Source organism: Marmota marmota, unplaced genomic scaffold (genome assembly GCF_001458135.2).
Source record: "Marmota marmota marmota unplaced genomic scaffold, marMar, whole genome shotgun sequence".
Lineage (NCBI taxonomy): Eukaryota > Metazoa > Chordata > Mammalia > Rodentia > Sciuridae > Marmota > Marmota marmota.
In genome coordinates this window covers 2,625,776-2,641,984 of record NW_026000139.1, presented here as the reverse complement: position 1 = coordinate 2,641,984, position 16,209 = coordinate 2,625,776, and the positions used below count along the sequence as shown (strand labels likewise).

Below are 16,209 nucleotides of genomic sequence, written 5' to 3'. Positions count from 1 at the left end.
AGGCCAGAATAAATGTGTCACCAACAGGAACAAGTAAAGGGGACATTTGGTTTGAAGGAGAAAATAACAGGTCCTATTTTGAATGCTTGAGTTTGAAGAAAGATGACAGACAAGGAAAATCGTGGAATACACAACCCAAAGGGTGAAACCAGAGCTCCACAGTGCCACACACCCAGGGTCATCTGGGAGGACGATGACGTGCTGCCCAAAGAGCCAGGAGTTTAAAGCCAGAGGAGCCGGCTGGGTGCAGAGGGCCAGCGGAGTGAGGGGCCGGCTGAGGAATCGCACCTCCATCGCCAGGCAGCCCTGGCATAGCTCCCCACGTGAGGGCGCCTTCCAGTCTCACCTGGACCCACAGAGCCCTGTGCTCGTTTCCAGCCTCAGTTCTTCCCAGAAACTTCCTCCAGGCTAAGAAACAACTACTGGAATTCCAATCAGAAAGCCACTGTGTCCTTCCAAAGTGTAGCTGCAAAGTCTGGGAAGAGGCGTGTTACAGGGTAAGGAAGGAAGAGCTGAGAGGAGACGGAGGCTGCACCTCGGGCCAGTCAAAGAGCAAGACAGCACCGATAGCACCATAGGACGGAAGGTAGCAAGGTCACCAGAGGTCAAGGGGAGAAACCAGGCGGAGGTGGGAGAGGATCCAAGAAGGCACTTGACACTGAAAAGATGCGGCAGCCAGCAGCAGAACCACCCTGGAGAAAAACAGCTGGGGTCGGAGCAACACACAGGTGAGAAAGGAAATAACCCCCAGAAACAAAGAAATCTCTCCAGAACGAAGCTTTCAACCTTCAGGATAAAAATCTCTCACCACTGAAATGTTCTGCCCCCAGGAAGGGAGCGGCTCTACTAAGCAACTGGGAGCTCAGGCCTAGATGGAAAATTCTGGTTACAGCACGGGCCTGTCATCCTGGAGCACTGTGGAGCCCTGGCCAGGGTTGCTGCTCACCGCGGTGTGATTTAGTCACCAAGGGGAAGATTTCTGCTAGACGTCCCCAGCAAGAATGATTATTCTAGACACAGCTCTGGGGTACAGTTCAAGTCTTGTTTCCACAAAACCTAACCATCTCGAAGAAGAATTTACGGCTCCCCTAAGCAGGACGAATCACTTTGAGGAAATCAAATGGACTGCAGGCTGCAGGCCACCTTCCTCCTGGAGCCACGGGGGCCCGCGGAGCTGCGAGCAGAACCCATGCCATCCAAATGGCCCTCAGTGAAACGCCTGCGATGCTCATGCACACCGAAATCTGCTCAGACCACTTCAGAAAAGAGGCTCACGAATACAAGGAGCCTTAAAAAATGAAATTACTGAGGAAAATGAGTTTGAAGCATCGGAAAAAAAGACCCTAGGGAATAAGGTGTATGAGACTTGTTCTGGATTTGAGGTTTTTTTCCTTTATTTTGTTTTGATGGTGTTGGGGTTTTTTTTGGTTTTGGTTTTGGTTTTAATCAAACAGAAAGTTCAAAAACTAAGATCTTTCTGAAATTCAGCACTGCAAACCTGAAGTAGAGCTTCTAGGGCTCAGAGGCTAAAATGCACCCACTGAGGCTTGAATAGGGGCTCTAAATGGAAACAGACTGGTAGAAAAGCAGAACACCTCAGGCCAAGCCCAGAACATTCCTCCAGACTCCTCAAGCATCCATAACTGTTCTCCACTGAATACACACAAACAGCCTGAACCCAACAACAGCTTCCTCTCGCTATTGAGAACGGCTCATAGTCAACACATCCACTAATACCTATTGGGAGGCCTACTGTGTGCCAGGCTCGCTGCTGCATTCTGGGGCTACAAAGAGTAAAAGAGATTATTTGTCCTTGCAGAGCTGACGGAGCTGAGCCGTTTCCCTGGATAATATGCACATGATAACCAACACACAGGATCAAATGTGCCTCTTTGTGCCCTGTCAGCTGCATCTCTTTATTCCAGCAGACTCCTAATGTTATCTGCTTCTAAGAATTTGTAGTACATTAAACCAATAACCACACAAATTATTCATGAACTCCAGCACGATAAGTACTATAAAGGAAAGAATTTGCAGCTATGCGCTCATATAACAGGAAGAGCTACGCAGGAATGGAGCAAGGAACAGGGAGGGCCTTCCTGAGAAAATGCTCCAGAGGCTGGGGCCTCAAGAGTGAGGCGATGCTGGCCAGGTGAAGAAAAACTAGGAAGAACACCCTCGCACAATCTTGACTGCAACGGCAAGAATGCATTGAAGGATTCTACTCCAGTGAGATGTGAAACAGGCAGTTCCAACTTGAACATGTCCAAAATAAAAGCTGATGGCCTCCCTAAGACCTGCTCCTTCCAGCCTCCTGCGTAAATGGCAAGTGCATCCTACCAACTGCTCAAGCCAAACACTTTCATCTTATCCTTGTCTCGGCTCCGTATCTATCAATGCTACCTTCAAATATTGACGGTCTGCCTTCAAAATAGCTCCAGGAGCCACCCACCTCCATAGCTGTGGCCCTGGTCCAGACCCCCATCACCTTCCAGCTCAGATCACTAAATCAGCCTCTTTCCTGGTCCCCTTGCAACCTTCCTTCAAGAGGCAGCCAGAAGGTCAAAAATTCTGTGTCAGAATTTCCCAGTGTCAAAATTCACAGACTTTCCATCTTCCTCCAAGTAAAACTCAAAGGTCTGCCCCTGACCCACAATGCCTTTCATGATTTGATCCCTCTGCCATTGTTCCACCTACATTTCCCTCTTACCCATCTACTCAAATGCTGTGGCCTCTGCTGATGTGGGACATGTGAAGCATGCCTGCACACCAGGGGCCTTTGCACATGCTGCTCCCTTTGCCTGAAAGGTTCTTCCTGGAGTTATATGCCTGACTTGCTCTTTCATTTCCTTCAGATCCCTGCTCAAATGCCACCTTATCAGAGAGACCTATGTAAAACAGTAATTCCCAGCAACACACCTTTTTTATTTACTCTATTTTCTCCATCATCTCCCTGAAAATTAACCATTTCTTTAATTTACTGTCTCTCCCAACTGACCATAAGCTCCATTAAAAAAAAAAAAAAAAAAAAAGATTTGTTCTCTGCCATATGTACATCCCCAGAACCTGAGCACACGTGGAGTCTGTTTAATAAATATTGAATGAATGAAGCGATAAGTCATTGCCACTACCAGTGTCTATAGTTTTTGTTAGATATTTTGGGGATATCCGCCCAGCTTGCTACAACTCTTGTCCCTGAGAACTATTCTTCCCCAAACAGGGTGCTCCAGGCAGACATATTTGTTCTATATGATTGTGTCCTTGGACTGAGATGGATGGCATCTGAGCCAGTGAGAATCTCTGAGACTTTGGCACAAAGACTGAAAGTTACTAGTGTGAAGATCCAAAAGGAACTCTAGTAAGGGTTATAGATCAAGAAACAGAGGGCTGGGGCTGTGGCTCTGTGGTACAGCGCTCGCCTAGCATGCACAAGGCACTGGGTTTGATCCTCAGCATCACATAAATGTAAAATAAAGATATTGTGAAGAAGGAGGAGGAGGAGGAGGAGGAGAAGGAGAAGAAGAAGAAAAGTCTGCAGAGGGAAAAGGAGAATGAAGAGTGCAGGGAGGGCTGGGGCTGGGGCCCAGGGGCAGAGCGCTTGCCTAGCATGTGTGAGGCACTGGGTTTGATTCTCAGCACCACGCATAAATAAATAAATAAATAAATGTCCATCAACAACTAAAAAACAATTTTTACAAAAATGAGAGCAAAGAAGTTGCAGGGGGGAGGAGAAGGCGCCAGGCAGGGTGAGTATCTTACAAACGCAGTAACATAACACTCACCCTATCATGACGCACACAGCTGACTCAAGCTTCAAGCAACACACACCTTGCAGGCACAAAATGACAGAATTATAACCTGTCTTCTCACTGATTCACTGCCAGTCTTATTTGAGTCAAACTTTATTTCAACAAATCTAGAAAAAATTTCCACCTCTTTATATTCCCAAGCAGAGGTATGCTGGGGACAAAGGATGTTCACGCAGCTCAGGAGTGGGCGATCACTAGGAAAGATCAAAGGCTGGGCTGGGGATGTGGCTCAAGCGGTAGCGTGCTTGCCTGGCATGCGTGCGGCCCGGGTTCAATCCTCAGCACCACATACAAAGATGTTGTGTCCGCCGAAAACTAAAAAATAAATATTAAAATTCTCTCTCTTTCTCTCTCTCTCTCTCTCTCTCTCTTTAAAAAAAAAGAAAGAAAGATCAAAGGCTTACGCTCAGTGTCCTGAGCAGACCAGCAGCCTGAATTTTATTTTGCAGCAAAGGAGAAGAGAACCAAAGAGCTTCATAAGAGGCACACAGTGTGGTATAGTATGGGATGGGATGGTGTGGGAAGGTATGGTATAGTATGGTACAATTTGGTACAGTATGGTATGTATGGTGTGGTAGGTACAGTAAGATGTGGGATGGTACGGTGTGGGGCAGTGTGGATGGTATGGTATGGTATGGTATGCAATGCATGGTGTGGTACAGTGCGGTATAGTAGGCACAGTAGCTATGATAGGTGTGGTAGGTATGGTTTGAATTGGTTCAGTTTGGTTGTGGTATTAGAGATGGAAGCCAGAGCCTCACACATATTAGACAAGTGCTTTAGGACTGAGCTACACCCCCAGCCCAAGGGACTACAAATTTTAAGATGTATCCAAAGCAAAAATAATTTACAAGTGTCTTCTTTGTAAATATACTTAAAATGACATGTAGAATTTTGCAGAAAACCAGAAGCTGGGCATAGAGACAAATAAAATATGGCTGCCTGAGTTAAATTACCATGACCTTGAACTTTAGATCTCTGGTTCATTTCAAAGACCATCAGAGCACACTGTAAAAAGGACGTGATCCCATATTTATCATCTTCCTAGAATCAATAAGTTACAATCACTAACATAATAATGTCCTGCTGTTGTGGCCCAAACTTCAGTATTAGGGATTTAAATTATGATGAGTATCCACTTCCAAGTATCTAACATTTTTCTGTAATGGTTTGTCCTGTCCTCAGCCTGATTCCCCTGGCTGTAGCCTTAAAGGGCAATTTTTAAAAACTGAATTTGAAAAGCAGACACTTGGGGGCTGGGGATATGGCTCAAGTAGTAGCACATTCACCTGGCATGCGCAGGGCGCTGGGTTCAATCCTCAGCACCACATTAAAATAAAACAAAGATGTTGTGTCCACTGAAAACTGAAAAGTAAATATTAAAAAGTTTTGAAAAGCAGACACTTATGAGATCTAGAAAGCAGGTCATCAGCTGTTTAGATATAGTTTCAGCTGCCATGAAACACTAATGCCCTCATTTAATGTGTGACAATTCTACTGACACAGTTTGACCTCTGCAGAGAACTTGTAGAGCATAGATGGGATCTCATTTGTTTTCCATTTCCCCCAAAGCCAACTCAATTTTTCCATTTTTTGTTGTTAATGATATACAGAAGATGGGCAGAACCCAACAAGTCACAGAGTGAATCCATCAGGTCAGCATTTACAATCAAGGTCTTTTTCCATGGCTAGAAGAGTAGGCGAGGACTTCCTTCTAAGCTCACACTTTCCCCGCCCCCCTGTACTGGTAGAACCCAGGGCCTTACACATGCTAAGCAACCGCTCTGCCACTAAGCCTCATTCTGGCCCTTTTTTATTTTTAAGACAGGGTCTTGCATATTTGCACAGGCTGGCCTCCAACTTGCAATCCCCCTGCCTTAGCCTCCTGAATAGCTAGAACTATACACATGCACCACCACACCTGACTCAGCTGTTTTCTATTTTTGTGTGCTGGAGATTGAACCCAGAACCTCATGCATGCTAGCCAAGCATTCTTTCACTGAGCCACATCCCTAGCCCTTAGCTAGGGTGGTTTTTAAAATACCTTTTTTCTATATATATATATATATATATATTTTTTTTTTTTTTTTTGGGGCATACTGAGGATTNTTTTTTTTTTTTTTTTTTTTTTTGGGACACTGCTGGGAATGGAACCCAGGGCTTTGTATAAGCTAGGTTAAGTGCTCTACCTCTGAGCTACATTCCCAGCCCAGCTATTGTTTTTAAGGGAAGTATGAGATTAAAATAGGTCTAGGTTACAAAGGAGTTCACTAATTTTTTTATCCAAAATTTTACTTGAAAACAGTACTTTTCAGATGATGAATATACTGACCAAAATCATAAATAATAAAATGTATATTGATACATAATAAAACTTAAGAATGAGTAGCATCCACCAATTTCTTTATAACATAAAAAAATAACATTAAAATTGATCAGCAAAAAATAGGAAAAGATACATGTACAAGGCTATATATTGTAACCCTCCTTGTAATACATTTGCAAATTATACAAATGCCCATTAATGGGCTGAATAAACCATATAGCACAACCACACAATGGAGTACTATGCAGTAAAAAAAAATAAATGAATGAAACTATCTCAACATATTACTATGGAGTGGTGGCCAAGACACTGTAAAAACAAGATTGAAAATAAAAGTATGTTGGCTGGGTGTGTGGTTCAGTGGTAGAGCACTTGCCTACCACGTGTACATGGATTCAATCCTCAGCACAACATAAAAATAAATATGGTATTGTGTCCATCTATAACTAAAAAAATTTTGTTTAAACTAGGTAAACCAGGCATGGTGGCACATGCTTATAATCTCAGTGACTCAGGAGGATCGAGTTCAAAGCCACCCTCAGCAACTTAGTGAGGCACTAAGCAACTCAATGAGGCCCTAAGCAACTCAGTGAGACCTGTCTCTAATTAAAATATATATATATATAAAAGATTAGGGATGTGGCTCGGTGTTTAAGCATCTCTGAGTTCAATCCTTGGTACCAAAAGGAAAAAAAAAGTACATAAAGTTAGGTTGCATATCTCAAAAAAAGTAGAAATATGTGTGTATACACACACACACACACACACACACATATATTTGCTTACATTTTTTAAATGTAATGATAAACCATAACTTTTCAAACTGTGGCTAAAATATATGAAAGAAAGAACAAAATAGAAGATAGACATCTGAGCCAGGAGCAGTGGCACACTCCTGTAATCCCAGCAGCTCAGGAGGCTGAGGCAGGAGGATTGAAAGTTCCAAAGTCAGCCTCAACAATTTAGCAAGGCCCTAAGCAAATTAGCAAGACAGTCTCAAAATAAAAGGGGCTGATGATGTGGCTCAGTTGTTAAGCAATCCTGGTTGAATCCCTAGTACGAACAAAAAGAAGATATATGTCTTTTAAAACATTCTGGTTTTTTATATTTGATTTTAGAATCAAACTAAGTATTTTACAAAATTATAAATCTTAACAGAAGAAATTTCTAAAATTCAAACAAAAATGAAATAAGTTAATCATATGTCCAGTTAGCAGATAACCACCCAGAGGACTAACCAATGAGTGGAAGGCAGACTACTAATCTGACTAAACATCTCTAAAGGATTAAAAAATTCCTTGGAGGGCCGATGAGTAGTTAGTGGGAGGGCCCACGCTCAGACCCTAGGTTAAATCCCCAGCACCAAAAAAAAAAAAAAAAACTCTAAAAATAAAGACTCTGACTCTTCGTGCTCATCATCACTTTCTCCTTGATGCATTTCGTTGTTTTTCCTCTCAACTGGAAGCTCCTTTAAAGGCCGACCCCAGGTTCTTTTGTTCACCACAGGGTTCACGGCTCTAACCCAAAGCCTGGTGTGAGAATAAACCTGGATTCAAGTCCCTGGTCAGCGCTGTGGAGCAAGCAGGGTGCATGTGCCAATCTGCATTCATCTCTGTGCAATGGAGATGGAGCAATCTACTTAGCCTCATTGGGCTTTAGGCTTCGGGTCTGTAGGATGGAAACAGCTCACCAAGCTGCTCTGGCCCACTATGGTTAAAAGGACAGGATCTGCCTGTTCATTATCGATTCATTCATTCCACAAATGTTCATAAATTTTAAAGACCTATAAGAAATATGGAATAATCACTCCTACAAAACAGAACGTAAAAATAAAATGATGTAAACATTAGCTAAATGTAAATATTCATACAACAAATATTTATGGCATTTCAGCTTGGTGCCAGGCACCGTGCTCCATACTGGGGATAATGCAAGAGACAACACGTCATGGCTCAGTGGTAGAGCGCTTGCCTCACATGTGTGAGGCACTGGGTTTGATTTTCAGCACTGCATATACATAAATGAATAAATAAAGGTTCATCAACAACTAAAAAATAAAATAAAGAGTAAACACGCCAAAATCTTTGGGAAGAATTTTTCTGGGTTTGGTGTTTACTTTGATTGTTGTTTTTTGGGTTTTTGTTGTTGTTTTGGTTTGGTGCATTGTTCTGGAGGTGCTGCAATACAGGTAGCTACATGGAGTGAGTGAAGCCAGATCCTATTCCATCTCCTATTTCCAAAAATCCATTTAATATATTGTCTTCAGATGGAGGATGCATCAGATATTAAATTGTCAAGAACAGATACTACACTTGATCTTAGCCAAAAGGCTTCGATTGTTTTTTTTTTTTTTTTTTTTTTTTNTTGTACTAGAGATTGAACCCAGGGCACTGGACCACTGAGCTACATCCTCACCCTTTTTATTTTTTATTTTGCAACAAGGTCTCATTAAACTGCCTAGGCTGGCCCCAAATTTGCAAACCTCCTCCCTTGGTCTCAGCCTCTAGGATTAACAGGTGTGTGCCACTGCACAGGGCTGTGAAGAGGTCTTCTGTCAAACAGACAAGGAGAAAAAGAAAGAGATCAGAGTATCAATAGGCAAGTGACATGTAAGAGTGCAAAAGGAACCACAGGACATGTTCACTGGGGACATTCTACCTAGGTGGGTTTCAGGAGAGAAATCAGTCCACTTGACTTCCTAGAGTTATCAGTTTGAAACTCCAAATTAAAGCAAACTTGAACTTTTTCTCTTGGACTCATTCACATCAGGCTACACAGTCTTTTCAAAGACCCCAGTGAGTGCTAGAAATCTCCAAAGGAATCAGATCCCTTTGTTTTACCAGGGTTTGGCCAGCAATCCACACCAAAAGAGCCAAATGGAGCTGCTGGCTCAACCCCATAACACTAGCTGCCAACTCCCTTTTCTGAGAACACAATGCCCTTCCATTTCAAAGAAGCCCCCTCAGCAACTTGTTCCACGTCAATCAATGGCTGAGTTACGGAAGGATGCAAAAGTCTTTCAGATCCAACTCCAAACATGAGGCAAACTTCTTTTCTATTAAAAATAGAATTTAATCATGCACATAAAAACAGTTTCTTAATACCTTACCTCAAACTCTTCCCAAAAGCCTTGTTTAACTTTATCCGTAGTCTCAGCTAATTTGCTTAGTTCTCGAACCCGGCTCTCTATTTCAGCAGCATTAATCCGAGTGGTGTTGAGAGGCTGACCAAGTTCGGTAGTTGGTGGAAAAAGAAGAAAATGTATTTTAAAAAGATGATAATGCAAATAAAAAGACTCCTGTGGTGGTATTCACAAAGGCCCAGGGGAGTGGAGGGGTCACAGGACACAGTAATTCATAACATTCTTAATGTGCTTTCACTTTTGGTTCTGTTCTGTCAGAAAGTGCATCTTTCTTCAAATGCAAACTTATTTTTCTTTGCAAACTTACTTTTCTTTGTGAATAGAAAACTATTTACAGATGAAATCATGTTAACAACTCCAAAGTAAGCGTGATCACCTAAAGATAACCAAAGGAGGATTCCCCGGGAAAACTTGCTTTAAAAACTCTATGAGAGGGCTCAGGTGTAGCTCAGTAACAGAGCGCTTGCCTAGCATGTGCAAGCCCTGGGTTCAATCTCCAGAACTGCAAAAACAAAAACAAAACTATAAGGGGGCTGGGGTGTAGCTCAGTGGTAGAGCTCATGGTAGAGCTCATGCTTGGGGCCCTGTGTTCAATCCCCAGCACAAAAGAGAAAAAAAAAAAAATTCAAAAAACTTCATGAGGTCTTTACAGATACATATGGAAACATAAGATATAACATCTGGAATCTGTTTCCAAATCCTACAAAAAGTAGCCATGAGTAACAAATGAAGACCTGATGAATTGATCAAGACTGAAGATGGGAGGTAGGTTAAGTGGAAGCTGCTGAGACCACTCTGTCCACTTCTGTGTTAGACTATGGATCTCGAATGTCCCCCAGGGGGCCATGTTTTGGAGGCCTGGTCCCCAGTTCATGGCACATGGGGAGGTAGTAGAACCTTTAGAGAGAGGGGCCTAGTGGAAGGAAGCTGGGTCACTGGGGACGTGCCCCTGAAGAGCATATGGGGATCCCAGCCCCTTACTGTCCTTCTCTTTGCTTCCCAGGCCCCCTGAAGAGAACAGGCCACCTCCTCCACACACCCCTGTATGCTGTACCATGCTGTCACACCCAAAGTAACAGAGTCAAGAGCTCGTGGACTGAATGTTCTCTCCGACATGAGGAAGCTAATGCACACTGGGGGGTGGGGGTAAGGTAGACCTCATTGGATTAGACACAGGGGAATGGAGGAAGGGAGGGGGAGGGAATAGGAAAGACAGTAGAGTGAATCGGACAGAACCTGCCTATGTTAAGATATGAATACACCAACAGTGTAACTCCACATCATGCACAGCCACAAGAATGGGAAGTTATACTCCATTTATGTATAATATGTCAAAATACATTCTACTGTCATGTATAACTAAAAGAATACATAAAAATTAAAAAAAAAAAAAAAAAAGAATCCATGGGCTGCAACCATAAGCCCAAATAAACCTTTTCTTATTAAGTTGTTTCTTTTACGTATTTTATCACAGTGACAGAAAGCTGACTGACATTCTGCATGTGTGGGAAATTCTAATTTAGAATATTTTCAAATTCTTTAAGGAAAAGGAGTTTTCCAATACGCTCACCTGCTTGAGTTGTAGCACTGTGCCCAGTGTTTCCACCATAGGATTCTTCTTGTAATGCTCCACCAGATCCGTCAAAGAGTCAAACCGCTCTCCTCCACCTACATCATATTTCAGTTCCTTTCAAAGTAAAAACACAATTCTTACTACCTTGATGTTAAATTGCTGTTTTTCTCACACTCTCATCATCACTGCAAAATAATCCACAGCAACCGGCATATGGAAACAAGCAAAGTTGTCCATACAGAGGAAGGATTTTATATATGGGGGGGATATATTTCACATCACAGTGAAATATTACTCAGCCTTTGTTTAAAAAAAAAAAAAATGAAATCCTATCATTTGCACCAACCTGGATGAATCTGAAGGACACAGTTAAATGAAATAAGCCAGGCACAAAAACACAAAGACTATGCGTCCTCACTCCCATGTGGAAGGCCAAGCTCATAGTAACAGACAGTAGAATGGTGGCTATCGAGGACTTGGGGTGGGGGAGGAAGGGGGCTACTGATCAAGGGTATATACCTCCAGGAAAATAAATAAATCCTAGAGATCTAATGCACAGCATGGTGACTACAGTTAATAACTATGTATTTTTTTTTTTTTTTAGTTGCTGATGGACCTTTATTTTATTCATTTATTTATATGCAGTGCTGAGAATCAAACCCAGGGCCTCACATGTGTTAGGCAAGTGCCCTGCCACTGAGCCCCAGCCCCAGCCCAATAATCATGTCTTATATACTTGAAATTTGCTAGAGAGTAGATCTCAAGTGTTTTCACTAAAAAAAAAAAAAGAAAAAGGCAAAAGGCCACCGTGTAAGGTGATGGATACACTAATCAGCCTGAAATAAAAAACTAAGATAGCTGTTATTACCAATCAAAGCCCAGAAACGGACTCTTCCCCCAGAAATGGAAAGTCAAACAGCTGTGGCAGTAGGAAGGGTAGGAAGCAACAGGAGGACTGGAAGGGACAGGCTCAGCAAAGCAAGCATGGGATGGGGACACGATGTGGCTCATTGGAAGACACATCTCAGTATTCGCAAGGCCCTGGCACCAAAAAGACAAATAAAATAAAATGACGTAGTACTTGCATATAACCTACACACATCCTACGTATACTTTAAACCATCTCGATGTGACTTGTATACCTAATACACATAAATGCTAGGTACACAGCTGTAGTACCGTATCACTTAGGTAACAATAAAAGGAAAAGTCTGTATGTATTTAGTACGATGCTATCTTTTGACCCCTAGTTGGTTGAATTCACAGAAGCAGAACGCACAGATACAGAGGGTCAAGTGTCAGTGTCAGGCTGGGCTGAGGAGCCTAAGCAGGAGCTGGACCCAACTCTTTAGAAAATGGGCCTTGGAGACAGACTCCAGCTGCCCTGCACAGAGCAGATCAGACACTGCAAGAGGCGATGCACCCCAGACACAGGCGAAAATAAACAGTTATGAAACAACGAGAGCACTCTAATAAACAGTATACCACAACAGTGGAAGACCTTGACCAAGGGAGCAAAGGAAATCTGATTTGGGATGTAACGGCGTCTGTCTTCTCCCAGCAGAAAAATCACCCAAGGATGACATTTCCCCAGACCCGTAGCAGACTCAGAGCAGGACTGGAGCGTTACCTGGCAGCGAATCATGACGTGGGTCACTTTAGACTTGCCGTCATTGCTCTCCCCTTTGTCATCGCCAGTGCGGACGGAGAGAACAAAATCTCCAGGGTGGCTCTGGCTCTCTCGCACAAGAAAGCTCCCATGTTTCCCCTTCTCAGTTAGTAATTTCTCTGCTTCTTTCCCAGAGAGGTGACCATGAAACCACCTAAATTTTAAACAATGAAAATGAAAGAACTGAGGTCAGCCATGGGCTCACAATATTCTTTCACAAAACTACTAAGAATAGTCAGGTCTTCTAAGTACAATTGACAAACAGACACATTCCTCCCAGGGATCGACAGATCCTGCTGGGTAGAATCTGCAACCCAAGAAGACAGGAAAAGGGACAAAGGTGTTAAGAATGACTTCCAAATGCCTTGAACAGGCCACAGTCATTTGGAGACACATGTCCTCAATGTTTGCTTTTTTTTTTTTAAGTCTCCTATCTTTTAAAAATAAAAGTCACCATTTTGTCATTGACAGCTGTTTAATCACAGCCATTTAAAAACATTAGAAACAAGCTTTGATGGACACAGGAGACCATTGTGAGTGTTTGGTCTTGTGTTGTGTTGACATGTGATCATTAGATAAAAAGGGTTCTTCATCATCAATTAATTCAAGCATTCCAAATTTTTCCATATTTTTAAGCTATACTTCAACGGCTTCCAAATTTGCTGTCAAGATACTAGGTTATCATGTCAAATTTTAATGCATATCGGACTTGGAGTAGGGATGAAAGAGTTTTCTAAACATATGAATTCCAGTGCCCTACAACCAGAGATAGCAACAAATGTTTCATTAAGTTTGAATAGGGTTCAGGAGCCTGCATTTTAACTAGCATGCCTGAAATAGAGCATCCAAGGTCATCCAAGAACAGACTCTGAGACAATACTGCCTAAGTTATTATGGAGAACACCTTAACAAAGTCACATTAATGATGTGGCTCTCCCCTCAGGGTCTTAATAAGAAAGCAAGTGCTATGATAGCAGGTCAAGCTAGCAGCTCATCACTAAAGGAATGGGCTGAGTTCTTTTTCATCCACATTTCAAATGAAAAGAACAAAATATAGAAATAAATCTTATAGAGTTGGCTGACAGCTTTTGGCTTGAAGCTACAGTGGTAGCTGGAGAAACAAATTATCAGCATTAATAGCATTTACATAAAGATGTAAGTTGAAAAGACAGATCTGAAGATACACAATCTAGAAGACTAATTAAGAGACCCAAAATTTGCACTGAGTCAAGAGAGGAGGCTGGGAGGCTGGGGTGTCCAAAAACAATACAATCAATACAAATAAGTCAAGCCCCTGCCACCACCCCTCCCCCATCAGCATTTGGTTCCCTCTAAGCTCACATGTTAGTGGATACAACATGGAAAGAATGGATGAAAAGCCAAGTCTCTGAGCTCTCCACTTCTCCACTTCTGGGTTTAAACTGACATCTGTTGGTGGCATTGCTGAATAACTGGTCGGGAGCCACCACAAAGAAATGCTGCTATTTTGACATTCCTATTATTATTTGTTTTCCTTTAATCACTTTCAAAGATCATCAGCTGAAGTTTGATACATCTTAAAACTACTGCATATCCCGAGTGTCTAGAGGAACATATGACCCTGGAGAAGAAGTGGAACAGGATGGAAGCTTTTGCAAGGAAAGGGCACTGACAGCAATTTAGTCCTTTTTTTTTTACTTTAATAATATGTTAGGATTACAGCCGGAGGAACAGGTACCAACCAGCCTTTGGCATCATACAGACCCCGCAGACCCCAACAACGTATTCGTGTAACACAGGCACAGGAGGGCTGCAGGCTTTGTGGTCACCAAGATGCCACTGACCTTTCAGAGGTAGGGTCTGCACAGTTCAGTGGATACTTGAGCTCGATAACATCTCCGTTTTTCTCTTTTAATTGCCCATGGTGCTCCATGTAATACTGGACCAGTTCAGCCAGGGTGGCAAACTTCTCCCCTCCGTACAGGTCATAGTAGTCACCAGTGTTCTGAATCTTGATGTGGGTGACAGCTCCATTTCTTCTAAAATAGTCCATTGGAAAGGGGGAAGAAAAAATAAATAACGAGCTGTACTAGTAAAAAAAGAATCTCATGTTCAGTATTAGATTTCACCTAAACATTGAAACAAACCCCACCCACAAAAGGAGGTAAAAAAACTTAGTCGACCATCTCAACCCCAAGGGCTTTGTTTATTAGTTTCTGTACACTGTATACCTTCTACTTTGAATGATATGACCCATTTAATTGTAAATATTAAGTGACAATGATTATTATCATCATTAATCAAGTACACATATAATTAAAGTTAAAATTAAACACACACCTACCTTATAATCCTGCAAATCCACTCCTAAGTATTTTATCCCCAAAGAAAAGAAGTTGAATAGGCACAAAGGACTTGATTAAGAATATTCACTGCAGCCTTATTCATAATAGAAAAATTTCAACACTTAAATATTCACTGCAAAATTACATTAAAAAAAAGTAGTGGCTCACTCATACAATGGAATAGCACACAGCAATAAAAAAAAAAAAAAAAGAAAGAACCTCCAAGACATACAATGTGAAGGAATCTCAAAAACGTGTTGGGAGCTGGGGTTGTAGCTCTGTGGTGGAACACTTGTCTAGCAAGTGTGAGGCACTAAGTTGATTCTCAGAACTGCATATAAATAAATAAATAAATAAAAGGCCCATTGACAACTTAAAAAATACTAAAAAAAAAAAAATTGGGGGGCGCTGGGGCTGTGGCTCAGTGGTAGAGCACTTGCCAAGTATGTGTGAGGTACTGGGTTCAATTCTCAGCACCACATAAAAATCAATGAATAAAAATCAAGGTTCATCCACAACTGAAAAAAAAAATGAATAAATAAATAAAACAAACATTATTTTAGGCTGAGAGTATAGCTCAATGGCAGAGCATTTGCTAGCACACCCAAGGCCCTGGCTTCAATTCCCAGCACTGCAAAAAGAGAGAAAGAGAGAGAAGCCAGACATATACTGTATGATTTCATTTTTATGAAATTACACAAACAAATTGGCCTATGGGGATATAAATGAGAATAGTAGTTCTCTCTTGCGGGAAGGAAACTGGAAAGGGGCACAAAGGAGTTTTCTAGGTTGGAAATGTCCTATATTTTGATTATGGAGTATTGGATGCACAAACAAATATACTTGTCAAAACTCACTATAAATTTATGATACTATATGTAATTATATCTTTAAAAATTACTTTAGGGGCTGGGGCTTTAGCTCAGTGGTAGAGCACTTGCCTTGCATGTGTGAGGCACTGGGTTCAATTCTCAGCACAACATAAAAAAAATTAATAAACAAAGATATTGTGTCCATCTACAACTTAAAAAAAATTTTTTTTTAATTACATAAGGGCTGGGGGTGTAGCTCAGTGATATAGCATATGCTTAGAATGAAAGAGGCCTTGGCTCTGATCCCCAATACCACATACATACACACACACACAAACCCACATTAAAGACCCATATAATTAAGAGAGTTTCCAGCAGGAGATAGCTAAATTGTCATCCCCAAATTCTTCTAAAACTTGACATTTTGAAAATAAATACTCACTGAGATACCATTTCTCACCTGACTGGCAAAAAAACAAACAAACAAAAAAAAAAAAAAACTTGCCACATTCAACTGGTCAAGCTGTGGAAAAATCAGGCATTTTCATACACTG

General features: G+C 41.7%; 1 protein-coding gene and 1 non-coding gene across 3 annotated transcripts in view; both read right to left on the bottom strand.

Moving 5' to 3' along the window:
- Ptpn11 (protein tyrosine phosphatase non-receptor type 11) overlaps positions 1-16,209 on the bottom strand; it is a 59,741-nt gene that overhangs the window by 37,885 nt on the left and 5,647 nt on the right. For both annotated transcript variants that reach the window (XM_048785733.1, XM_015505135.2), the window contains exons 2-5: positions 14,343-14,537; positions 12,481-12,673; positions 10,848-10,964; positions 9,245-9,358 (exon numbers count right to left, since the gene is read on the bottom strand). In XM_048785733.1, coding sequence (XP_048641690.1) covers positions 9,245-9,358; positions 10,848-10,964; positions 12,481-12,673; positions 14,343-14,537 — 619 coding nt within the window. The remainder of the gene's footprint in view (positions 1-9,244; positions 9,359-10,847; positions 10,965-12,480; positions 12,674-14,342; positions 14,538-16,209) is intronic.
- On the bottom strand, positions 8,289-8,478 carry LOC125611290. Its single transcript, XR_007341447.1, has one exon. It is a non-coding gene; the product is annotated as a U2 spliceosomal RNA (small nuclear RNA).